Source organism: Hesperophylax consimilis, chromosome 4 (assembly GCF_061612785.1).
Source record: "Hesperophylax consimilis isolate HC1 chromosome 4, BYU_Hcon_1.0, whole genome shotgun sequence".
In the NCBI taxonomy this organism is placed as follows: Eukaryota; Metazoa; Arthropoda; class Insecta; order Trichoptera; family Limnephilidae; genus Hesperophylax; species Hesperophylax consimilis.
The window spans coordinates 17,226,067-17,253,628 of NC_142839.1; the positions used below are offsets into that span (position 1 = coordinate 17,226,067).

The following is a 27,562-nucleotide window of genomic DNA, read 5'->3' on the forward strand; positions in this document are numbered from 1 at the left end:
GTGGGGAGTATTTTCAGTAGTTTCCTGTTAGGTCGCCGTTAGTTTGAGCGTTGGGAGCGTCAGATTACAATCGGAGGTCAAAAGGTGGAACCAATTTGTTTGTTAGTTGTCTCATCTAATAATATGCATAATTCTTAATTATACGTTATTTTAGATACGATAATGCTAATTACACTAGCACCACATATACCATCCTTTCTAACTGTTACGTTCTCACTACAGCAAATACACATGTAGTTAGGTACTTCCCCAGCTTCCACTTCCTGATATGCTCCCCCTCCCCCACTATATACCCCGATTGGGTATGTCATTATAATCTCTCATGGCTCTAGGTAGTTGGGAGCAGTTGACACTTGTGCGCGGTATTCACATAATTTTGGATATTTTAATGGTATTGGATGTAATAATAAAATATATATTATAAAATCAGGTAAACTCATTCCAACTGAATAAATGAAACAAACAGGGAAATTTTGTGTCCAAGTTATCACTACAAAACAAACCAGTTTGAAAGAACTGGTTTAATCCAGCATTAGATATCACAACAAAAGTCTAGTTCAGAACGTTATTTTGAATGGTTGTTGATTTCTTGAATACTTTCTGGTTAGCTAAGTTTGTTACCTCTTGGGGTGAGGTTTGTCCGACAGCCGGAATCTCTAATTCAAAACCTTTCACCTCCGTTGAAGAGATGGATTTATATGTCTGTCACTCTTGGACACTGAGCCCCAGATTTCTACCCACCGATCATACCCTTTTTCCTTCCCAGATCATCTCCCACATTTCCGTAAAATACCATCCACATTGCACTCCCAGAGACGACAGAGGCCCAGAAAGAAACTATTTTCCAAATGTCCTCCTGTGTTTAGCTAAGGTAAAAATAACAAACACTTCTAACTGAATCAGAATCGCAAATGCATTTTGAAATTGTAGTTGCTTACTTTTATTTAATTACGAGTATTACTGTACTTTTTCCTCTAATGGGATTCACCCCTTTTTTCGCCATCCATTGTATGTTGGGTTCAACGCAAAGCTATGGAATTATAGCCATGATTTTTACTGTGGTAGGACTCTGGCATTGAGGCTTATTGTGTCTATACAAATTAAATAGCACCCTCGCTCCTTTTAGCTGCTTCGATCACCGCCGAAAGCTTTTGTCTTACTTGAATAATTGAAGTCATTACGGCCAAAACTGTGCGAATGTTCCAACCCAACTTTTGAATGTTCGACTATTATATCGCGCTTTTTATTCAATAATCGACCTACAAATCTACATAGTGTTACTTTCAGCAACCATTAATAATCTTAATTTTTCATTAAACGTTTATTGGCAGTTAATTACAGTTATTACAAACTTTCATTTCTTGTGCGTGTAATTCTTGATTTCAAATTTCGCTTTATCTCTCCACTTCTTTCCTCCTTTTTATTAATACTACTCGTATATTAACTATTGAGGTTAATTACATTAGAAATTACTGATATTATGTGGACTTCAACAAGTACTTAAACCATGTACAATTTAATATACCTTATCACCTTTATCATAATATATTGTGTATGGATTAATAAAAAAACTTAAATTAAATCGCCCACGTTAGAATTTTATGTACCTACGGACTAATTAAATATGTTGAGCCAGCTGCTTTGTAATGTTGCGATGTTTAGAAAATGTTACAGAAAAAAACTACAGTAAATTAGTCGTATGTTAAAATATTTAGTAAACATCTCTGTTCGAGTGTCTAGTAACCTCAACATATTTAACCTCCGTAGTAACTCAATTTCAACTTTCCGTGGAAGACTCCTGCAGTGTGAAATAGCAACGTTTTTCGGACTGAATTTAGAATGTATACTGATTACCAACAAGAAGAATTTGTATGCAGCAGTTTGTAAAACTGTACCAAAACAGTGTCACGGCACCGACCACATGTGTATCGCAAATTGTATGCATGATTCGCGATGCTTGTTTTACAAAGTTCTTTGACGAATAAATAGAATATATTTTTCGACGAAACGACAAAGAGCGGTAACAAGTTCAATTAATAAATAAAACATTTGTTTTACTGTAGTCAGATAAACAAATATACTGCCATATCAGCGTGCTGTTGTTTCTCGCGTAAATCATATCCTTTCTGCTTTGTAAAACGGCCCAAACAAAGTGTTCTATATGACCTCTGTCGAAGTCAAACAAGAGTAATAGGGCACTAGGTGAGTAAGGGTGGAATACGTAATTCTGTGAAAAAACACTTTCACATTATGTGGGAATTTGGTATTAGGCCTTCGCACATTTTATATCAAAGACCAGTTCAAAAAATGTTTGTGGCAAATATTGATAGTGGTAAAACCTAGCGACAGTCTGCCGTAAACTCTAGAAAGCAAGTGTTGAAACGAGAAAACGTCGGCCGCTCTCGCTGCGCCGGTCGAAACTGTCAGGAAAATTGACAGTGTTGAAAGCTAAATTGCTTGTCAGGAGAGAGATGTGGTGCATGTCTAGATGTTGAGCGTGTTTGCAAATATGAATAGATAACGATTTTGAAGGAAAAGATTTTGATATAATACTTGTATTTCTGATTTTTTTTAAACTTCGTCTTTTAACATTTTTTAACACTCAAATAACAAATGAAACGAGGAAAACTCTGAAAAGGGCTCCCAATACGAGGAAGTATTTGTAAGGGTTTGAACCCCAATTATATTTAAAAATGTTTCCGCTTCAGATCGTTTTCTTTGTGTCAAGGTGCCGGACAATATTTTTTTTCTTGGAGGCAACAAGATTCCCAGGCACGTTTATAACAGCTTTCAAAAGTTACATTGCGCCACGTGATAGTGCTTTGCTTGTCCACACTTAAAGTTATGAATGCTGGCGATGATAACAAACACAGTTTCATTCTCGGCTTTCTATTTTCTCTGTCCTTCAGAATAAGAGTACGGATTGCAAGCATAAAATAATGTCGCGGAAAACAAGCTCTCAGCCTCTGTAAAGAGTATATAATAAAACGTGTGTGGTCCCTTCCTCAAACGTTTATCCAAATACTGACTTTCGAAAAGACCATGTTGCAGTTTAATGTGTATAATATTTCTTCAATACCAACAAGGAATATTTAAAAAAAAACTTATATTTATTTTTTGGAATAACTTGGTGAGTAAAACCTCGAATTTTAATATTTAATTTTTGAAAACAATATTAGCTAATCGCTTATATTGACTTCAATAATTAAAAAAACTTAAATATAAAAAATTCTATTCAGGACAAAAACCATTCTAACAAAAAAAAATCTAGTGCGTTTTTGTAGATGAAAATTTGCTAAAAAGAATTTTCTACCCCAATGCAATCTGGAATGATTTTATTTCCATTTACCAAATTTAAATGGTAGTGGTTTTTTAAATCTTTTACTTTTAAAAGGTTGTCCGTTTTGGATGAAAAGCGTTTTTGTTAAATACAAATACAAACTTGTTAAAAAATTCCATTAGCTGAAAACAAAGTATCTACGGCGGAAAAGTACCAAGACTTTTTTATATTGTGATAAAACAATTAAATTTTGTGATGTCCTTTACCTTTGAGGTAAAGTTTTCTCTCGGATATTCGGGGGTTAAACCCTCTTTAACCTTTACAATAGTTGCCAAGAAGCCAGTTGGTTCGGTTGTTATACACTGACTCTTTAGGTACCAGCACAATAACATGTTTAACTTTAAGATTAATTGTTATATTTTATTTTATTATTTTTTAGTCTTTTGATAATAAAAGCAAAAGCTTTTAGCAATGTTCTTTTATTCTTGCTTCTAAAACAACTACATTCTGCATCGATCGGTCTGGCATAATTGTATGTTTTTCGAGAAGTGAGACGTTATGCTACGTATAGACACGAAAAAACGCGCGAGCCCAGGCCACGAATTACGGAAAAGAAACGAAGCAATCGCAATCCACTTTTCAGGCCATTTGCGGTTGCTTCGTTCAGCTCGGTGGTTCGGCTCAGGTGTATATAAGCACCCTTATACATAACGTAATTTGTTTCATAAACCTGAGGGTGAGTTGCATAATATCAATTGAATAGTTCAAAAAGAATGAGTTCCCATAGGATTTGCTCTTTTCCGTTCTTAGTTCGCAATCCATAAGGAATCATCAATACTCACACATATGCTTTATTACAAAATGTTCTTTGCAACAAGTGTTAATCAATTATTGTATGGTTGAACTAAATTACGAATAATTTTCACAAAACTCGACCATTTACGCAATGAAAGAAAACTAGTCGATATATTGTTGTGCTACGGCGGATTACGAACCTTTATCGAATCGCCAACGATTTCAGAAGAGTTCTTCATTATTTTTCCCCAGAAAAGCAAGGTTGATCTACCCTCACTTGGAAAAGCCTTTGGTTTGTAGAATTAATTTATAACTCTGTATTTTAGAGCAACCCTTCGCCCAGAAAGATGTCGTGACCTTTTTTTACAATTTCCCAAAAGCCCTGGAAATATATTTTTTTCAGAATGTCGTTAAAAAGAGCTATTTAGGTTGGTACTTGTCTACTTGCGTTCTTTTCAATTCCCCGAAAAAGGGGATGAAGGATATTGCATATAAATAAAAAAAATATTATAATGACGTGTAATGTCTCCCTCGACAATATTTTACTCGTGCTTAGTCGGTGTGACCAGTGCGTGACTTGTGCGTTTTTCTGACTTTAGCAGGCTTTTTTTGTATGACTCGATTGTAAAAAAAACGTATCCATATTTTAATATTACGTCATCACATCCATAAAGGTTACTTATCCTTCATGCAACAGTACTTTTAAAATGACCAAACCACACGAAAATAAAATTGATTGCTAGTAAGTACCTAAATTAATATTTATCCTTATAATAAATTTGTGTTTAGTCAAAATAATGATCGCAGGGATAAAAAAAAATGTGCTAGAAATGTTAATTGTTTTCGTAAACCGATGTGTTATTAAATGTAAGTTAGACTTTAGTGGTTTTTCTCCTGGAATTGCATATTTTAGTTTTGGTGATTGGCTGAAGAACGTGTCTGCTCAATAGCTTCTCTTGTTGCCTTGTCCCTCTTGAATACAGACAACCTAAATTATGTCACGTCCCTCTTGATCATTTCGGAGGATTCTAGCAACGTTTTGGTAAGAGATTTATGAAGACGTATTAATTAAGATCAGAGTTGTTTTTCCTCAGGATAGAATCAAAGCAAGCGAAATATTTTCATTGAATCTCGAGAATCAACTCATCATAAAATGAACGCAGCGTTAAATACACTAAAATCATAATTGCTTTCAATAGTAAAAGTAAAAGCAATCGCATCTAAACGTATTATGAGAAAGGGTCTTCTTAGAAACATAATACCAATTCAATGAAATAAGTAATAGGACTTCCCTTTGTAATGTTTACCCGAATGAAAACTTCTACATAGAATGTAGAAATCTATTTAATTGATGATTGGGTACGTACTCATTTTCCATCCCTTATAAACCTTCTATCTCATCCCAGAGTGATACGCAGAATAAAATATATCTTAGGCTTCATTATGCACTAAAATGAATCTGCGTTGTAAGATTTTATGAAATGTGTATATCAAAAGTAATTTTTAATCATACGGGTAATTTATTTAAACACGTAGCAACGTGAATGCATATTTTTTTAATATTAAGTGAAAATTTGTATTATTTCACGATATTATGCCAAACATATGAAAAGTGTAAGAATAGACCGTGGGGTATCCTAGAAACTAAATTTAAATTGATATTAAAAGTTCAACCTTCGAGATAAAAGTTATCATGTAAATAATTTTTACATGGTACTTTTATAAATCGTTGGAAAAGTGAAAGTCAGTATCTTCATGTTAATAGAAAATTGATTTGAATCTCGGAAAAAGAATCTTACGGAAAATATTAATAAAATTAAAGTGATATATATATATATATTTAAATTTCTGTTCTCGTGATTGACACTGTAATGCTGTCCGAAACGTTGGCTAAAGAAGAATGTAGCGCAACACCTCAAAATACCCCAAAAATAAATCACTTTAATGCTTTTGGCCGTGAAAATCTAAAATCATGTCATTAGTAAAATTATTTTAAATTACGTACATTGATTTTAGATTCGATAATTCATCGTATTATCTCTAGGGCAAACAATAAACACCTTTTTAATTAGATGTCATTGGCAAATGCATTTTTTTAATAATCACTTAAAACCCGGTTATGGTCTTACACAGACAACGAATTTCGCTTTCTTTTATTCTCCTGCGAATTACCCTAATTAGTTACATCATTATATTTATAAATCACAATGACGTCATACCATAATCCATTTAAGCTTTTCCTTTCATTGGACAGTATCCGCTTTCATAATGTTCAACGTGATATCTCTGCTTTGGTTACAAATTAGAAATGCAACGAACGGATAATTAGGAAAATCCACGTTGAAACAGGTTCGTGCCTCAATAACGTTGCAACATTAATTTGAGGATCTAATATAGAAAGAGCTCCCGTAAAAGCATCTACAAAATTACAATTTTTCAAAAATTACGTTTGATAAAACTTAATGATGTCAAATACTGTGAATTTATTAAAAATCTGACCAAATTATTTATTTTCCTGTTAAAAACAGGACTGTAGGCTTTTGACGAATGTATTGACAGAGCTTCTAACAAAGTATCAGTCAAAAGCGAATGTTTTATGAGGACGGCGGAACATGTGTTTATACAAATATTGATATTGCTGTTGACATACTGATATTGTCGCATTCCGTCATGGATTTATTAGAAAAAGAACACGTGTTCTCCATATATTCTGAATAACTAATATATTAACAGGAAGTTGGCATGATATCACTTTTTTAACTGTATCATTTTCTCCGTGTACCTCACAAGCGCCCCAATTGTCAATGTCTTTCACCAGAGCGAAACTGAGAGTGTCTTCCTCTCTGGAACGTGCAACAAATATAGAAAAGGAGTATTATTTTTAAGAAAAAAATTGTGAAACAATTGAATAAAATTTACTTACGCACGCTGGGGCTTATACCCGCGCCCTCCCGATTCATAGTCGACTGATTACACCCCAAGCACGGAGGCCGTTAACTTTTCAAACAAAATCTTACCAAAATCAACCCTTATTAAAATAAATTTGAAAACCACAACAAGCTTTCTTACATAAATAAATTAAAAGATAAATACGTGTACAAATGTACGAGTTAATAAATATATATCCCAATGAATAAATCTGATGGGATGGTTCAGATTATTAGCAACTTGTCTCGGCCTTAAAAAACATCTCGGTTAGTAACGATAAGATTTTTCTATGTTAGCGGCTCAGTAGAATATTTTATCGGCAGAAAAAGAAAACCTCAATTTTGTTTTATCTCCAAGTTCAACAAAATCATTCAATTTTTTTGCTTACAAACTATGCATACCTCTTTTTACGTTTCTCATTTAAATGCAAAACGGTTTTTTTAAATCAAACCCATTTATCTTTTCATCGATGCTTTCATTCAAAATTTTGTTTTATTTTATTGTGAAAATAAACATTTGATCATTTTATCATACATGGGATATTCAACGCATTTGCTTAAAATAAAAAAAAAATTTAATGAAAAAAATACTGCAATAAACGTATGTTTGTATTTGAACAAACATGCATGGGAAATTTTATAGAAATTAAAAAAAATACGGCTTTTTAAAATCTTCTGTAAACATTTTACATTCATCCCAAACATCAACTATACAAACAAGCCCTACTCTATTTGGCATGATTTTATTTCACACATTTTTCAAAGTACTTATTTTGTACTCTTGTTATTATATACAATTTTTCTTATAATAATAATACAACTCCTTTTTACAACAGAACTCCCTAATATAACTTGTATTATACCTACATTATTATAAGCAATAATTATTTATTCGCCTGAAATAACCATACAAGTTGAAAATATCTCCAGAGTAAAAATAAAATAAACGCCGCCGACGGGAATTGAACCCGCTCCTTCTGATTGCCGGTCAGGTGCTCTGAACCACTAATCTACGTCGGCTCATTCCCAACCCACAAAATATCAAGTATTTCATTCAACAATTATTGCAAATTATATTTTTTTCACCTGTAAACAACCAACTTTATCTTTTTATACTTTATACTTTATTTACTCTGGAGATATTTTCGATTTGTATGGATATTGCACGCGAATAATTATTGCTTATAATACTTTGTTATCCATTGTGCCATGCATAAAAACGTTGATTTACAAACATTAGTTTATAATTTAAAAAAACTATTCATTATATATTATAAATTATTTTAAGGTCCCATATAATGGCTGATTGGCTGCAATACACAATGTAGTGCAAGCTGAAGTTGCTGCTTTGAGACTGACAAGAACGTTTCGTCATAGGGTCGATTATTTCGCTAATTTGACAGACGAAGACTTCGTCAGGAATTTTAGGCTTATCAAAGCCTTAGTACGTCGGCTTGTAGTAATGTTTTAAAAATAAGATAACGGTACCTTTGTTAACACATAGTTCTCGATTAAACTCCCGCGTCAAAGGCGTCAACATTATCAATTCATGCATCAATATGATAAAGTTGATCTTCCAGAAAACCTAATTGATCATAATCTAGATTTAGGACTGATTGCTGGTGGAATGGCTGCTGAGTGTGGGCCAGGAGCTGCTAACAGAATTAACACAGATTTAGTAGCTGTTCATTAAAAAATATTTCCATTAGATGTTTATACTAGTATTTTTTTTTCCTTTCGTTGCATTTTGTTTTGACATTTCAAATTATCACCATAGAAACGTCAAAAACCTCAGAAACATAGAAAATATTTGACTTAATAATATATAGACTTTTTGATTGTTCGTGGAGAATAGAGACCCAGAACAACTAACCTTTAATAATGTATACGTCATGTAAAAGCCTTTAAGAAGTGAAGAAAAAAAATAAAATTATCAATAAATCAATGCCGTATGGCTAAAGGATGCACAACTAATTTAGATGTGATCTATGAAGTAAAATCTTCATGATTACCTGCCATTATCATTTACTAGGCAGGTGCAGTTCCCCTATAATCCCTATAAACTTCAATACAATAACTTAAATACGAACGTATTTCTTACGAATTTCTACGAACGTCTAATTATTTGACTGAGCGTAGCGGTTCTGTATTATCGCGGGCGCTTTGCATTTGGGTCTGTCTGTAAATTTGTTTGTGTTTTTCATGTCCGATCAAACTTGCGATAGCAGCCGTGTTGGTTAGTACCTTTTACTCAGCCAGAGTTCACGTGAGACTTACCTTCTGTCATTTTATTTTTATTTATTTTGGAAAATCAACAGATTATTTACATATATAAGAATAAACTAAATAATAAAGATAAAATCCAATAACAGATTTTCACTTAAAATTATAATAATAATAAAAAATATTAAAACAAGAAACTAAGGGTTCTGTACCCGTGGCCTGAGAAATTTACAAAAAATACAAAATTGTAAATAATAAATAAAAAATAATAACAGATCTAGGAACACAAATAATATACTAATAACCAGCTAAATTTCAAAAATTTAAATTTAACTGATATACTAATAACCAACTAAAATTCAAAACAAAATGTATTGTAAAATTTCAACACAGCAGCAATCAATAACACTACACAATAGCAATAATAACAATATAATAAATGTATACCTACAACTAAATTGAACACATGAGTATAAATTGGAAGGTAAGTAACTGGAAAGGATTCAAAGCAATAACATGATAACTTCAAGTAGAATATTTAAAATTATTTAATGTTAGTTATTACATATCTTTTAAAGGTTCCTAAATTACTTGAGAATATGTCCATATCATTAAAATTCTTATTAAATATACTACAAGCTCTGAATATAAACGCATTTTGTCTTATATTAGTAGAACATTTATGGAGATGAAAAAGTGATTTTTCTCTAGTTCTAACGCTCGGAACTCTAAAATTAATTTCAGACAGAAGGGGAGAACAATCAATAAAGCCATTGATAATTTTATGGAGATATATTATATCTGCGGAGTCTCTTCTAGTTTTTAATGGCTTAAGTCCATAAAGGTCCATCGAGCTGTTTACGTCAAGGTTTGAATTTAGTTTGAAATTTAAATGATGGACAAATTTTCTTTGGATGGCTTCAATGCGATTTATGTAAATATTATATTGAGGATTCCATATGGGAGAAGCGAATTCAAGATGACTGCGAACATAAGAAAAATACAATATTTTAAGTGTTATGATATTATTAAATTCTTTTCCAATACGGAATAAGAATCCTAGCATTCTAAGGGCTTTCTTAACAATCATATCAATATGAGCCTCAAATGTAAGTTTACTGTCAAGTATAACACCTAGATCACGAATTTGTGTAACTTTTTTGAGTAGTTGGCCAGCTATATGATAATTATGGTCAAACTTAATTTTATTTCTAGTGAAGGTAATTACATAACATTTAGAAGTGTTCATGTTGAGACGATTGCGGATACAATAATCATTAAGCCTATACAGATCTTCTTGTAGTTTAAAGCAGTCAATTATAGAATTAATAGGCAGGAATATTTTCATATCATCAGCGAAAAGTAGAACATTTGCATAATTAAAGCATTTTATAATGTCGTTGATGAAAATTGTAAACAGTAACGGTCCCAGGTGAGATCCTTGGGGCACACCTGAGGGTATATTTACAATCTCAGAGATGAAGCCATTTATTGTTACTCCCTGTCATATCTGAATAATCCGGTAGTAGGCTGAGTGGGCATCGCGTCTGTTTCAGGCGTCGTTAGCCCAATCCTCATGACACAATATAACTCCTCCAACAGCAACACTTTCAACTAAGTAGTTGTAGTAGTAGATTTTAAAATTACTGTCCGATAATTAACCCGAAAAGGTTCGTATTTCCTATAAAAAAATTGACTTTCTTAGAACTACTAGTTGATTGGTGAACTAATCAGTATGTTTTTGTCTTTCAGTGACGAAGTTCATCCGAACTGGAATAGCCGACAAGAATGAGAGCGCTCCCTACTTCGACCGCGCGCTGTACGAGGCGGAGGTGGACGAGAACGAAGACTTGCAGAACACGGTACTCACGCTCACGGCCAACAACCATAATAATAATTGTAAGTGATTTAAAGCATTCATATTCCTTATCGTAATATAATTACGAGCATTGATTACTACATTGACCTAAAATGAAAAGCTATAGAAAGTTTTTCTAGCTCCAGAAAACTTACTTTTGTGGTAAAGATCATGTTGCGGGGAATGACCCATTCATGAGAGTAATCTTAAACTCCTTGGTTAGCTTGAGTTTATCAAGAGGGAGGCGGCGGGTTCGTTTGGCAACTGGAGGGCACGGAGTAGTTTTGATGTGATGTAAGATAGCGTGTCGTTGTCAGGTTCATCACATGGTCCGGCAACTGCCTCTAGCGGATTTCCGCTAGCAGCGTAAATGTTGTCACTCCAATGATAGGCCTGGAGACGTCAACAATAATGAAGCTACATGTAAAGTCGCGCCGTAGTCCTAGATTCAAGGTGAGCGTCAGGCTGTCGTGTGTGGTGATGGCGGTGCTGCCAACGGACAATAGCTCTTCCACATACTTGGAACGCTTGGGAGCGCGTCCTTAGACCAGGCACACATCCCGTGTCCACTAAAAACTGAGTACAAGCTACCCGGTCAGTGACGAAAAGGTCCCTCTATTCATTATCTTGCTATTCATAACTTATGATTTAATATTGAAAAACGTGATGAAACATCCTAGTATTGTTATTTTAACAAAAACACAAATGAAAGAAGTAATCCCCTTTAACCTGCCAGGGTATGTAACTATTTCATCTGAATGTAAATATACTGGTCACGATGGAATCACTGTATTTGTAAAAAAATGTCTTAAAAACCTGCCTTCGAAATTCTAGACTTTATAACAATAATAATAATAAACAGCTAATGCAATTAAATTAACATTTACCCACAGTAATTGTGCTTACTTGCTATTAGCTTTCTATAGATCACCTTCCTTAAATGAATCTCTATTCAATAATGAACTTAATTGGCTTTTAAAAATGACTAACTGAAATTACTTTAACTTTGCAATATTAACTGGTGATATTAATATAAACATAAATGAAAACCACAAAAAAACAAAATGTATAAATGAATACTTAGATTTTTTGTCACATGCAGAATATCAATCATACATAAACTCACCAACAAGAGAAAATTTGAATTATTCCACGACTCTAGATCACTTACTTATCAAAACACACAAACACGTTATAACTAAATCTTCAACTTTAAAAACAAATATTACTGACCACTACCCAACATTCTACGGACACAACATATTAACCACAAATTCAAAAGTATACTCTAACACTGTTGAAATAAAAGAAATTAATTACATCACATTAAACAATTTACTACATTCAGAAAAATGGGACAGCATACTATCAATAGCTAACCCAAATACAGAATTAGAATTATTTTATAAAACTCTACAAGCTTATATTTCGAAGAGTACAAATAAAATTGCTATCGCTAAGAGAAATTATAAAAAAATTAAGCCTCGGATCACTGTAGGACCAATAGTCTCTATTAAACAGAGAGATGTTAAATTATCAAAAAGCTTGTCAAAAAACAAGAATTATGCCTTTTATGAAAACGAAATATTTAATGTATAGAAATTTACTAAATAGGTTAATTAGAAATTGTAAAAAGAAATATTATTGTAAACAAATTGATAGTGCAAAAAATTATACCAAAAAAACATGGAATATTATTAACGAAATCACGAACAAAAAGAAAAGTATCAACCGATGTCAATGAGATTATAATAAATGAAAATATTATAACTGACAAATCGGCTATTGCAGAAAACTTTAACAACTTTTTTACAAATGTAGTAGATCAAGTACTTGAATCTTTTAGTAAAATTGGTAATACAATACCGGTAGACTCATCTTTACACTTAGTCTCAACAACAATTCAATTAACTCCTTCGAATATTTTTCACCCATCGCAACAAATGAAATTGATTAACACATTGACGATCTAAAATCAAAAAAATTTACAGGACTCGATGGTTTATCAGGTAACACACTAAAAAATAAAACATTACATTTTAACTCTATTGCTACATATTTTTAATATATCCTTAAAAAAAGGGACATTTTTCCGAACAATTAAAAATCTCTATTATGATACCAATTCACAAATCGGGAGAAACGCACATATTAAACAACTACAGACCTATTTCCTTGGTCTCAAACCCCTCAAAAATATTTGAAAAATGTATCAAAAATAGAATACAGAATTACCTAGAACAAAAAAAAAATCTGTCCCAAAATAAATATGGCTTCAGAACAAAACTAAGCACTGAAGATGCTATATTCGATCTGACTAAAAAATTTTACACATCTGTTGATCCAAATAAAAAGAGTTTAGCTATATTTCTAGACTTGAGAAAAGTTTTTGATACGGTAAATCACAATCTAGTTATAAAAAAAATGAATCAAATAGGTATCATAAATGATACACTAAAAATTCTTACTAGCTATCTCAAAGACAGAAAAAAAAACAAAAATAGGGGATTTTTATACTACTGAAACAGGAATAAAAAATGGAGTACCACAGGGAACTGTTCTTAGCCCAATTCTTTTTCTAATATACATAAACGATTTATGTGATGTTATGATCCCTGGTAAAATTGTATCTTACGCTGATGATACAGCAATAATAGTGAATGGAAAATCCTGGCCTTAAACTTTTTTGAAGGCAACAAAATGTATTACATATATCTCATCATGGCTAAAAAGTAATAGACTCTTCTTAAACTATAATAAAACATTTTACCTAACTTTTTATAAAAAATAGTAAAAATAAACCCCCAATAACCTTGAAATTAGAATACATAATGTTAACTGTAATCAAGAAATATGCTCATCTTGCTTTGAACTCGGAAAAGTTGAAAAGATGAAATATTTAGGTATTATCATTGATACAAAATTAAATTGGCAGTCACAAATTAATAATACCGTCTGTAAATTAAGATATCTTACATAGACAATTTACAGACTAAAAGAAGTGCCCAATATTGAAAAACTGAAAATTATTTATTTTCCTTTGGTGCAATCTTCACTCATATACGGAACAATAGGATGGGGCGGTGCGCTTCATGCACATATAAAACCTTTACAAATAACTCAAAATTATATCATCAATGTTATGTATAATCGGAAAAGAACATTTTATAGTTATACAAAGAATCTAAACTATTCTGTCTCCGTAAACTATTTATTTTGCAAACTATGAAATACATCTTTAAAAACAAAAATAAATTCTAAATAAATGAAAACAGAATAAACATTAGAAATAATAATGTATTTTATACTCCCCAAACGAACACAAAACAAATGCAAACACACTGCAGTTTCATTGGACCTCGCACTTTCAATCTTTTACCGAAAAATATTCAAGTGATTACTCAACTTCCTCAATATTTAAAAAAGTTAAAATTATGGCTTTTCGATACAGCAGTTGAATTTTTTTTAAATTTCATTTGTATCAATTTATGGTTCTCATAAAATATTCACCAAATATTACACTAAACACTTATAACTTCAATATACACTATTGAAAACACTTTTTATAAAAACCGCTTAGACAAAATGTAATCTTGTTTATGTTTTATATGCCCGCAGTATATTTATTTCTAGGTACAATAATATAATAACTTAAATTTATTACCCACGCACAGGCTGCGCCTTAGTGGGTTCTCATCATTCGTTTTAATTTATATAATATTGTATGTAATTAATGTAAAAATTGGGAAAAATAGGAATTAAAAAAAAATCATATATTTTATTATAACATTTTGTTTCTATCAGGACGATACTGACGTCCAATATCTCCAGAACGAAGTTAATTTATTTAATTCCTTGTTTGATTACATCCATTTTAACTGAAGCTATTTGTAAAAATGACTTCTAACCTAGAGTAAAAAGTTGTCACAGCTCCTTCATCGATCAACAATACTATGAACATATGTATTAAACGTGGGAATCCGTATAGTAAGAATGATAGTTAATCGTATGTCCTTAATGTAATTATCTAGTTAAGTCACCTAACCATTTCAAGACATATTAATCATTAATCGGCTTTATGAAGGGCTTAGAGGTGATTTATTTTAGGTTCACGATGCTACTTGAATATAAATTTTGGGTTACATTACGGCAATGAGACTAGACTTCAATGGGCTCATAAATAAGGTCGATCGCGTCTAAAAATACGTTCTAGTAGCATTCATTACTTTTTCAATGACTACTCAATGAAAATTCCGGACCAACTGATTTATACGAATCGTGCAGTGACAGTTGAGAATTGTGATATTGAACTAAAAAATATTGGAAAAATATATAGATTTATTACGTTGAATGAATTGAAACTTTGCTTGAAATGGCTTTGGCCATGTTTGATGAGCAAATAGGGCCGGCCCTATGCAGGCGCAATCGGAGCAGTCCGCTACGGGCGCCGAATTGTGAAGGCGCTGATAAAACCTAACACCAAACAGTTCTAAAACATCGCCCTTGATTTTTTTTTTTTGAAATCTAAGTTAGATACATGACAAATTTTATATCACTATATTTATGAAGGTAGGTATACAGTAGATATAAAAATAAAAACAAATATTTTTATAACACTTTTTTCTTTTTAACTACTTTTGAAGATTATACCCGTCAATAATAATAATTGGATAACTTGTATACCGCCGTTTTTTATGAAAAATCACCTCGACGGCGCAATATAACATATCATTGAAGAAGAAGATAATAGTTATAAATCTAAACGAAACTGAAACAGAACAAGACACAGAGATTTTAAAAAAATAACATTCACAACTAGGAATCGAACCCAGGATCTCTTGTCTTAACCAACTTGACCATTGGGACCTATTTTTTATGGTTTTATTTTTCTTCTTTTTTTAAGTACTATCCCGTTGAACTATAATGAAGTAGTTTGTCAAAAGGGTGTACATGTTTAATTACAATGTAAATATGTATTAATAATATTATTACTAATTATAAACAAACATGATATTTTTACTACTTTTAAGATATTTAGATTATTATTATTAGCACACATAATCTCAAATAACATTAAATCTACATTTATTTTTTTAGGAATAACTTTATTGAGTAATATTTAATTATTGAATTCAATATTAGCGATTTCTAAACGAAAATCTGAAACAAAAAAAATCAGAAAAGGATACGGTCACATCTAGGACTCGAACCCAGTATCCTTGCCTTGCCTTCCGTAGAGCGGTGCCACGGCAAGGCACGGGTCCTGGGTTCGAGTCCTATTTTTCTGTGTCAAATTTTCGTTTAGAAATCGCTAATATTGTCTTCAATAACTAAATCTACACGCTAATAAATATCGCCTATTGGTTCAGAGTAACGACTAGCATAAAGTATTTCTACTTATGAAACATGGTTTCAGCATACATCTGAACCTATTTGGGAATTTATAATTTTTTATGTTACTTTGTTGAACATTTTGGGCACGTTATGTTATAAGATTCGCCGTCCGTATTTATTGATATATTTTGAAACAAGCATGCCTTCATTCTTTATGAACATAGTGTTGTGTTCATGTTCAAATATACAAAGAAATTTGAACATGAACACAACACTATGTTTTAGAATTCGCCGTCCGTATTTGTTGATATATTTTAGAAGAAGCATGCCTTCATTCTTTATGAACATAGTGTTGTGTTCATGTTCAAATAAACAAAGAAATTTGAACATGAACACAACACTATGTTTTAGGATTCGCCGTCCGTATTTGTTGATATATTTTAGAAGAAGCATGCCTTCATTCTTTATGAACATAGTGTTGTGTTCATGTTCAAATTTCTTTGTATATTCGGTATCAAATATATGCTGAATCAATATTTTGTCCCATGGTAAGGCCTGCACAGGCGAGATATTTAATTTTCAATACAAAATTGAAATGTTACGTATTGGTGAAAAAATATTTTTTAAAAGTCACAAAACTTCTAAAATATAATAATTAAACTGCGTGTGTCAGGTACAGTTCTGCAAGAGTATTTGAAAGACGTACGTAGGTAATAGAAATTCGTGAAAAATACCCACACAAATTGAATATCATAGTACATTATGTTTTGTCTTGTCGGCTTTTGAACCTGTGATTCACGGTTCAAGGTCTAACCACTCTGCCATAGAGGTAGGTATTAACGTATGTTCGAATTATTGAGATGTGATTCCAGAACCATTTGTATTTCCGCACCCGTGAATCTACAACATAAACTCATCTCCAATTACAATTCTCTAATTTGTATTTGCGGTGGTCGTTATTATGATTAAACTATATTGCGTAACGGGTTAGTGTTGTTTGGTTAGGATTTATATTTGAGTCAGTTGGGAATAGAATCAGCAAACTCCAAAGTTTATCATTGTACCAGCTGCACTACTACACATATCAATAGTGCTATCAAAACCATGATTATTACAACTGTTAATAAGTAACTTTGTTTAATCCACTATCGATTATTTTTTGCAATGATCAGCGTTCCGGAACGTGTCTTCTACCTCATTGACTATATTGCCTCCGGAGGTCGCAACCACACACTTTGGAAATCACAAGGACGTAGGTTTTTCTTTCAAAATATTCCACGAACATCGAGCAGTCTACGTTAACCCGAAGGCGGAGTAGGTAACGTGGTTAAATTTATCACGTTACAGCCGCTGCGCCCCGCAAACCACGCGCACCGCACTTCTGGGACTAGTTTAAGCAGTCCTGCGTCTTTATGATAGTAAAGCCCCCGTTAATATTAATACTACTAAATTGAAAACTGCACAATAGAACGCTAAAGTCGGTGGCCGTGACACATAAGAGCTGTGAGAAGAAGCGGTGGGTATTATACTATCACCTCTGGGTTTGGGAAGTTGAACCAAACTGACCCAATTAAGATACACCAAGCCACAAACTTAAAGGGCCTTAGGCACTTTCATTTCAAGGTTTCGATTTTTTTTAAATTTATATTTCATCGTTATCCATGTGTTCATTTTTTTAAATCGGTAAAGTAGACTCTCGTGAATCATTGCAGCAACGCGTGATTTTTTTTTTCATAAGTATGATAAAATGACCATAAATTAATAATTTTGTTTAGCTTACATGCTATTCTCACTCTTCTAGCTATCGTAAATCTTGCAGTCAAATTACGTAACGTTACGTATATAAGTGGCATTATGGTCATTAGTCAATCTTTGTTAATGTAAATACACATATTATGGCTTTTAGAAAATACCCGGATTCAGAGTTCCGAGTACTACTAAGGGCAAGGGCGGCTCTAGGAGTCCAGAAGTGGAAGTTCAATGATAATTGATGCATGAATTGGTAGTGAATATTATAAAAACGCCAATGTATATAATTAATTTGACGCTAATCTCATATTTTGAAGCCGGTAATAAAATATTGTTTAATTTAAAATTATTTACAAATATAATTAATGAATGTATTTTTTCTTTTACAAGATCTTTTCCTATTATTTTTTTTAAATCGCGAAGTCCAACGTCAATCCATTGTTAATTGTCCAAGTAGATTTAAAAAGTAAACAATGAAAGCAAAAGCACCTATGCGTTCATTTTATTGCACCCGCAAAACCACTGACAAAAAATGTAACTTTTTGTTTTCAACCTCTTTTTTCTCTATTGTAACGTAAACTAATTATCACTTCATTTGAATACGCTTCAATAAATTGTGTGCGATTTTTTTCAAGACGCTAACCACATAATTTTATATTTAAAATTATTCTTATAACCCTCCTCACAGCATTCCTAAAGATTACATATGGAATTATTTTCCTCTGAGCCACGTGTGTGGAGCTAAAGTTTAAAAAAAAAAAAAAGATATGCCTATTTACTTCTGTTTAATCATGCCGTCTCATTCACACATGGATGTCTCTCTCATGCCTTTAGAATCACGTTCCTTGCAATATCATCGTATTTGCAAAGTGCCCAACTACTGACTATTCGTAAATAATTAATATCCTATTGATTATAATTTTCTGAAGCTAAGACATAGAAGTGATGATGAGATAAAATAGCAAACTCTAGTTCAAAATAGTAAAGAATGGAAATGTGGGTAGCAGACGTTAACACTACCCGGCAGATAAAGGAGAAAAGAAAAATGAAAAACACAGTATCTTATACCTACTTACTGAGAAGTAATGATGTGTATTAATATTTAACCTACACTGACTCCCATTTCAGTGAACGTTAAATCAGGTTTTCATAGAAAATAATCTGCGTTTGAATATAAACTACTCAGATTTTGTGCAATCTCTCCCTCGTCGGAATCAATCGATGCCAGGTAAAAAATCTTGTAAATAGGCTTTGCCTTGAGCGCCGAGGTTTCTCGTCTTACGGATTCCAACCCTTTATTGGGAACTCGGCGGAATAAGATCAAAATCTTATGTATTCTAAGCCATACACTATAATATAAAGGAAATACCTACTTTACTGATACAATAAATTGAGAAAGAAAAAATGGTTAGAAATATTTCTATTCGACGTTTGAAATTTGATTTTTGTGCGTGTTTAGGATTGATTCAACAATCGAGTTTTTATATGCTTCATTGATGCTTTGAACATAAGTCCTACTTAACTGAAAGGTTATACCGATGTTGTGAAAAGCAGTAAAACGCTTGATTTTTCAGTTTCATTGAGTTCCGGAACATGTAACTAAAAAATTATTAATGTAACATTTTTCTTCACAAATTTATTCATTCGTTTAGTACAACTTTCGTAAATAATTTGTTCATGGTACTATGTTTACCCTAATGAAGAAACTATTGGTTTCGAAACTTGTCGATATTTTTAATTAAATAGTGGTATAAAGTATTTTATTGTTATATAATTAAAATGACGCCACAAAGTAATTTCAAAGTCTAACACCACTTCAATTTCTGTCAATATACCCGAACGAACAGTAAGAGCACCCACTTAAATCTATCGTTCATCATTGTATGACCCAAGCGTCTTGCACTTCATACTCGTAATCTTAATTTTAAACAGAAGTTCTTTTGAGCGTCACAAAACTCAACTGTTAGTCCTGGCATTATGAAATTTGAAGAGAGAATTTTAAAAAATAAACCTTTTTTTCTCTAAACATTAACCTGTTTCACTTCCTGAATAGTAAAAACGAATTTCAGAGAAGCGTTTAAAATCATATCTTTTTATGGGTTGTTAAAATCAGAATACTTCTACGAATTTATATTGGTTATTTATATTTTCTTCAATCTTCGAAAATTCACTCAATGGTGTCATTTTAACTATGTGAAAATATAAAATAAAAACTTTGTATGCACTGTTTTCTAATTTTTCCGCAAAATAATTTACATGTTTCGAATTTAACGATTTCTTCGTCAGTGTAACATTAATTTAATTAATGCAAAGGTTTTAATTTTTCTATTTTATTTTAATTAATGTTTCATTTTTCTTTTAAAAGTTGATATTAATTATGGTACATTGTTTTAGAATATTCAATACACTCCTGCGATAAAAATAAATAATTCAATTGGGGCGTTTTAAGTGCATGGGATCTAGCCTGAATACCTTTTTATCATACGATGAAAATTGAAACAAGTAGCAACCAATTGAATTTCGGAGTATTATAAACAGAATTATATTACAGTGAAAAGATGATCCTTTAAAAATTCAGCACCTTTTCCGTGAAACAGCTTTATTTTCAACACCCTTATTTTTGGGCTCAACGAAAAGGAAAAAACCATGAATCATTTTCGGTAAAATTGTGATTCAATACCAGAAGAGGGTAATTTATAAATCTGTCCCAAGAAAATTTATTGGCCTTGAGGAAAAAATTACAATTATTTTTCGAAAACACGGTTGGCGTTTGAAGGAACATTCGAAAATATTAGACGGAGACCGTTTTACAATAAAATTTCACTTTATTGAATAAAGTGGCCTCGGCTACGCAATAGTATAAGTATTTGGCTACATTTCGGGATCTTGTGGATTCCATTTCACAGAAACATTTCAATATGATAATATGAACACTACCACTAGCACTACTTCGGGGCAGCTTTGAGGTAGGCCTTATATAGCTTTAAGAAGCTTTGATTGTTTATATAAAAGAAAATTATAAATAAAAAAAACTGCTTAAGTACAATTAAATTTATTTTGCTAGTTCAATTATTTGCTAAACCGAGTGTTTTACCAATATGGCCTATGAAAATATACCATTAATTCTAGTGTGTGTTTGCAAATTTATCGTATAGTAAGTTGACTGTAAACGACCTTTCATCGCATTGGATGATATAATAAAACCTTTGATCGCTATAGATGACATAATAAAACCTTTGATCGCTATAGATGACATTATAAAACCATTGATCGCATTAGATGATATAATAAAACTTTTGATCGCATTAGATGATACATATAATATAACCTTTGATTGCATTAGATGATATGATAAAACCTTTGATCGCATTAGATGATATAATAAAATCTTTAATCGCATTAGATGATTTAATAAAAATTTTGATCGCATTAGATGATATAATAAAACCTTTGATCGCATTAGATGATATAATAAAACCTCTGATCGCATTAGATGATATCATAAAACCTTCGATCACATTAGATGATTTAATAAAACCTGTGATCGTATTATAAGTGATATAATAAAACGTTTGATCGCATTATATGATATAATAAAATTTCCTTGTACGTACGTGTGTAACAGAACACGTGTTTCATGTGTTATCAACATATCACGAACATACCACCGAAATTCAAACATTTTCAGATGAATGTGTTCTATTTCGTATATATTTTGTAATCTACTATTTATCGATTTTCCGCAAAATTAGATTATTCGTCTAAAATAAAATAAAATATATATATCGGTAATACCAGTACCCTGGTACCCCCATGTACACGGAGAAAAATGAGTACGGCATTTTTTACTAGATTAGCCCTTTCAAATATTAGTCATTCAGAATATATCTGAACACGTTTTTACGCAGATACCCTTTTCCGAATAAATGTAATGGATGATATGCGAAACTATTATTATTTTGAAGAATACTTGTACCGACTTCCTCACAACATATTCGTGCTTTACTAATGGATTTGTAAAATTTGTCAAATCATTCGTTAAAAGTCTCTTTTTTAACATAATATATTAACAATGTTTCATATCAGTGAGTTTTGGTCCTTTATTTTTAATTTGATCAGAAAGCATATTTAATTTTACGTTTTGCTTTAGAAAACGGTTACCACGTAGTAAAAATTTGAAATGGGTAATTTCTTGGTCCAATATATACTAGTTTTCGATAAGAAATTCAAGAATAAAATCAATTATTTAGTCAATGACGAATCAAAAGAGTTTCTAGTTTAGATTACCTCTTTTGTGAGCCATCACAACGTAATCATTAGAACATTATAACCCTAATAATCTTCCACTTTTAGTTACACGTTATAGAAAGTAAACGTTCTACATCGGGAGATAAAAGTGTTACCTTATATTTTCCAAAATTCCTATTCCTGAATTCTTCATTGTTTCTTCCGTTGGCTGCTAATGAACCGGAAAGATCCCGCGGATCTATCATTTCCGATGAAACCAAGAACACCGTACGACTATGAAATATCTTTGCTAGAACTTTGCCCCCGAAAACTTCCTCTGAGCCGAGCTATACTTATTGAATATTTAAATGCCTTCCCTTGAGAAGAAAACTTTTCTCAAAAATATTACGTTTCATTCTCAGAATGTTACTATAATTTCAGAAGTGGAGCCTAATGAAGCGATTCTCATTAGAGTATGTATTCTTAATCTTAAAGTCGTACTTAACTGTTTGTTGTTGTTAAACTTAAAATTAGAAACATCTCCTTTAACTTAAAGAAAAGTACTAAAGCTTTATAAGCTCTGATAATTTTGTAGCGAATTAACTAACAATCACGTCGTTTACCGCAGGAGAAAGCAGATATAATGGATCACCACACAACCATGTCTTGTAACGCACTCCATGCTTCTCTCTCTTGATGTGACACAACTCAAGTATTCGATTTACTTGATCCTGCCACGTCTTCCTCGGATGCCCCAGACTTTAGCTTTCCTTTTCGCGCTACACATTATCCTTGCTTCATTGTTACTTCTTCCTCATTTCTTCTTTAATCTTCTCTACCGCTAATGATAATAAAAATACTGCGGATGGGAAGGGAAAATTCATATGAATGATGGTAGTTGTATTGACATTACGATTTTTAGCCGTTTCGAACCGGGGTGTTTTTCACAAAATCAGCGACTGTATATTTCAAAGAGCTGTTATTATTATATTTCTTGGTATTTTAATATCGACTTAATATTTGAAAGTAAATCTGGTATTATTTTGTGTAAATTTTGTTTCATTCGTAGAACCTCAACTAAAATTTTGCCCAAAATTAAATACTGCCCTTTATAAAATTCATAATTATTGAATCCCGTTGGTTTTTAATGAGCGATCATGCCTATTAAGGAAATTTCAGCTGATAAACAAAAAATAAAATAAGGGAAGAAAAAAAAAGATGGTATCTAGAAAAATTTATGTTATCTACTTATCTTAACGTTTCCTCTGTCAATGTCATTTACCTTAATAAAAAGTATTTATTGTTTTTGTGTTTAATTCGTAGAACTCCATTTAATTTTTTTTAAATCAAATTTAATTTTATAATTATTATGTTCTGCAAGTATTTTTTGGTATTATATATTTTATATAATAAAAAGTGTTTACTGGACTTAGTTGAATACAATAATAATTCACAGAACTAATTTTAGTGGGTGATTTAATTTAATTTTTCAAACATATTCTAGAAAATGTATTTGAACAGTTGCTGAATTGCTGAATATCAACAAAAAAATATAATATTGTTATTATCATAAAATTTTCCCTCTTTTGAATTCAAATATATTTTGAGATTTTTTTTATTTTGATACATCCTTAAGATTTTGTTCCAGAGATTGAAAAACATTAAATAAACTGAAATGATACTTTTTCACTTGTACTTTTACCGTCTTACTAATAAAAAATCAATTTAAACCCGTTAAACGGTGGTTTTGTTGCACATTGTACAAAGACTGTACAATTTAAATTACGAATTATTACCAAAAAGAATGTCTCGCAACCTTTCGTTTTTGCAGACTTATGCGCTACTTTTACCCATGCGCCACGAACGTCAGATTTTCGCCAATTATGGTGTTGATTTGTCATTTGTAATTTAAATCATGTATTTTTTGTAATAATTTCTATTCTAATGACTAATTAAATTATTATATTAGTATAATTCAATATATTTGTTTTATTTTTCGTCAGTTTTAATCCATTAATAATGTCATATTAAGTGAAGATAGTTTCATCTTATCGGAAAAAACGAGGACGAACGAATGTCGGACTTATTATTTTTTTAATTTACTTTTACCGCGTGTATTTAATAAAACATCCATTCAATTAATGATCTTAAGTAACCTAAATCCCGTATGCACGTGTAGGTAAATACAAAGCTTTAAAAAAATTACGTATATAATGTGATAAACTTGATCCAAAATGTTGATTTTTCTGGTTAAAAAATGGTTCTGGAAATTATTATTATTATTTGTAATCATTTTTAATTGTATCCACGAGATAAAAAGTAAAGTGTAAGTTATCTAACAAAATATTTAAATAAATATACTGCTTTTTGAATTTTCTGAATGTTTTTGTGCTTAAAATAAAAACTTTTGAATAAGGCTATTTTTTACATTTTTTTTTACTCTCGACATTAAAATATTGCAATGTTTAAACCTTAAAGTACATTTTAAATACAAAAGTTCAAAAAGTAATTTTTAGCTTGTTTCTAAAATGCTATTTGTTTTCATAACGTCCTTAAAATGAGGAAATATGTAGATAATTTAAAATACCTTAGAAATATTCTGAAATTAAATTAGAAATTATTATTATTTCAAGTTTATACAACAGATAAACAACTTTCATTGGCTGGTTGTGCAATGTATTTATCTTTCCATAAACTATTTTATGTCCGTTTCTATTTTTCGTTTCAATTGTTCAGGTTTTCAAATACACGTTCGTTTATCAATTGAATAAAATATTGACCATATTTTTAGTAAGATCGTGTATCTACCATGATAGAAATATGAACAGTTCTTGCCTAATGTAATATGTGGGTAAGTGTATCTGGGGGAATACATTAAAACATTGCATTTTTTACACATCTTCGGATCTACCGGATCTGCCCTGATGATGGACACTGCAACGCTGTCCGAAACGTCGGCTAAAGAAGGAGTTAGCGCAACACGGCATAACACCCCAAAAACAAACAACAAAAATGCTTTTGGCCGTGAGAATCTAAAAACTTACATTGCTAATAATTATTTCAAAAGCACAATATATGTCCTGGAGAAAAAAGGCTTCAAACGTTGGTTTGGCATAAAAAAACTTGAAAAAATAATACATATTGTGTTACAATTTATAAACTTAGTACATTGTAAGACATTAATACTATTTAATTTCATGTAACTGAAATTAAGGCCAACTAGTTTATCAAGTTTATATCAATGAACTTAGAAACTTAGCTTGTATTCGGTTTATAGGGCTGATGTTTAACGGCTGGGGATTTGGCAATAATTATATTGAATCCTGTGATAGAGTAAATGTCAGTCAGACTAAGAACTGAATCTTGATTAATTGATCAAAATCTTCAAGACGTAGCGCCAGCCCTCTCTGATAGGAAATTGATTAAGTTAGCGGTATTACTGACATGCAAATAATGTTATTTTGATTAAAATGTCATAATATTGACAAGTAGTCTTAAATAGAATATTTGCGACTTACGGTTTTCCCGGATCAGGTGTCTTCCTTGTGAATTTTTATTACATTATATAAAATCACTCAATATTTTTGTAATGGAATAAGTACTAATAAGTACCTATCTAGAAATGCCTAGGATTCCTTTGTGTTTGAATTACGTTTTTTATTTTATTTTATACGCTTCTCAAATGACATTAATGTGTTGTCTTGGTTACACATTAAACAGCATTATTGTTTTCTCGCTATGTGGCTGACATTTGAGTGATTGATATATTTAATTTGTTTAGTATAAAAAAGATCGACAAATAAACATTAAATCTCGTTTCTTTTTATTTCAGAGCAACACATTGTTTAATTTGTGTTATATATAGTTAAATAATAGAAGCCCGAGTAAATCAGGCCTCAGAAAAGTTGGGAGTCTTGTACAGGGCTAGGAGATTCTTCAACAGTGACCAGCTTCTGACCCTGTACAAGTCTCAAGTCCGCCCAACTATTGAATTTGGGAGCCACCTTTGGGCTGGTGCCCCAAAATACCTAATAAACCTGCTTGAATCTGTGCAAAAGAGAGCGATCCGTCTGATTGACAATCCGTTGTTAACAGACCGATTGCCTTCTCTAATGCATAGGCGCAATGTCGGCATGCTGTATCTGTTCTACAGGTATTTTAATGGAGCCTGCTCCAAGGAGCTAGCAACATTGATTCCTGATGCACCGGTGCACGTGCACGAAACTCGACGGACACGAATTGAACACCCGTTCACGGTTGACGTTGGCTTCATGAGGACGGGCCGTGTTTACGACTCGTTTTTGTGTAAGTCGGCTCGTATGTGGAACGAGCTACCGGCATCTGTTTTTCCTCCCTCCTATAATCCGAGCCTCTTCAAGGCCCGCATTAACAAATCCCTTCCTACAGCCCCTACCTTATTCCGCCTCACAACGCCGTCCATATGTGTCACACAAATGTTGTGACAAAGCACTCCTTGTATTAATCTTTATTCCATGAGTTAAAACGTACATTTGATTTTTTACTTCTTAAACCTATTCCATACAATATCAACAAAATATTTAAATAACTATTTAAAAAGTGATTTGAAGTTAATATTCATATTTTTTTCACTTCAAAGTAAGGTTAATATTTACCTACGACTACCGTTTTTAACACGCATTTAAAAATAAACAATCATTTGATTCATCCTAAGGGAAAATATATAATACCCAAAGTAAATATATTTATATTTATACCAAATTAAATTCTTTCCTCTGTGGTAGATTCCTTTGAAAGCGTTTGTTGATTATATGACACATTTGGCGATTTTTTTCAAATTATGTACGTGCCTACTTATATTTTGGAATAGGACGTGTTTCTTAAAACATGGAAAAAAAAAGTTTTTTTTTAATGTTCACAAAAAATATGGAACCGAGACAAAATACTGGAAATAGTCTTGATGATTTTTTCGCTCCAAGATTATATTTTCGTCACTATTTCTTCTAGGTATCGGCGGAATAGGAGCACCATAATATATTTTAATACTGTAGAAAATTTTAAATACCCGTGCAAATTAAATCAACGAATATTTCTACGTTTTACTAATGAAGAAAGGTTTAAAATTGGTCCAATTTGATGATATGTCCCGCATTATGATCATAATAATATGTAGGTAGGTACTTCCTAGGC

The 27,562-nt window shown here is 31.8% G+C and overlaps 1 protein-coding gene across 2 annotated transcripts in view; it reads left to right on the plus strand.

Moving 5' to 3' along the window:
• The window catches only part of LOC149424299 (neural-cadherin-like), a 306,585-nt gene that overhangs the window by 36,369 nt on the left and 242,654 nt on the right, over positions 1 to 27,562 (plus strand). For both annotated transcript variants that reach the window (XM_089651433.1, XM_089651434.1), the window contains exon 2: positions 10,978 to 11,124. In XM_089651433.1, coding sequence (XP_089507559.1) covers positions 10,978 to 11,124 — 147 coding nt within the window. The remainder of the gene's footprint in view (positions 1 to 10,977; positions 11,125 to 27,562) is intronic.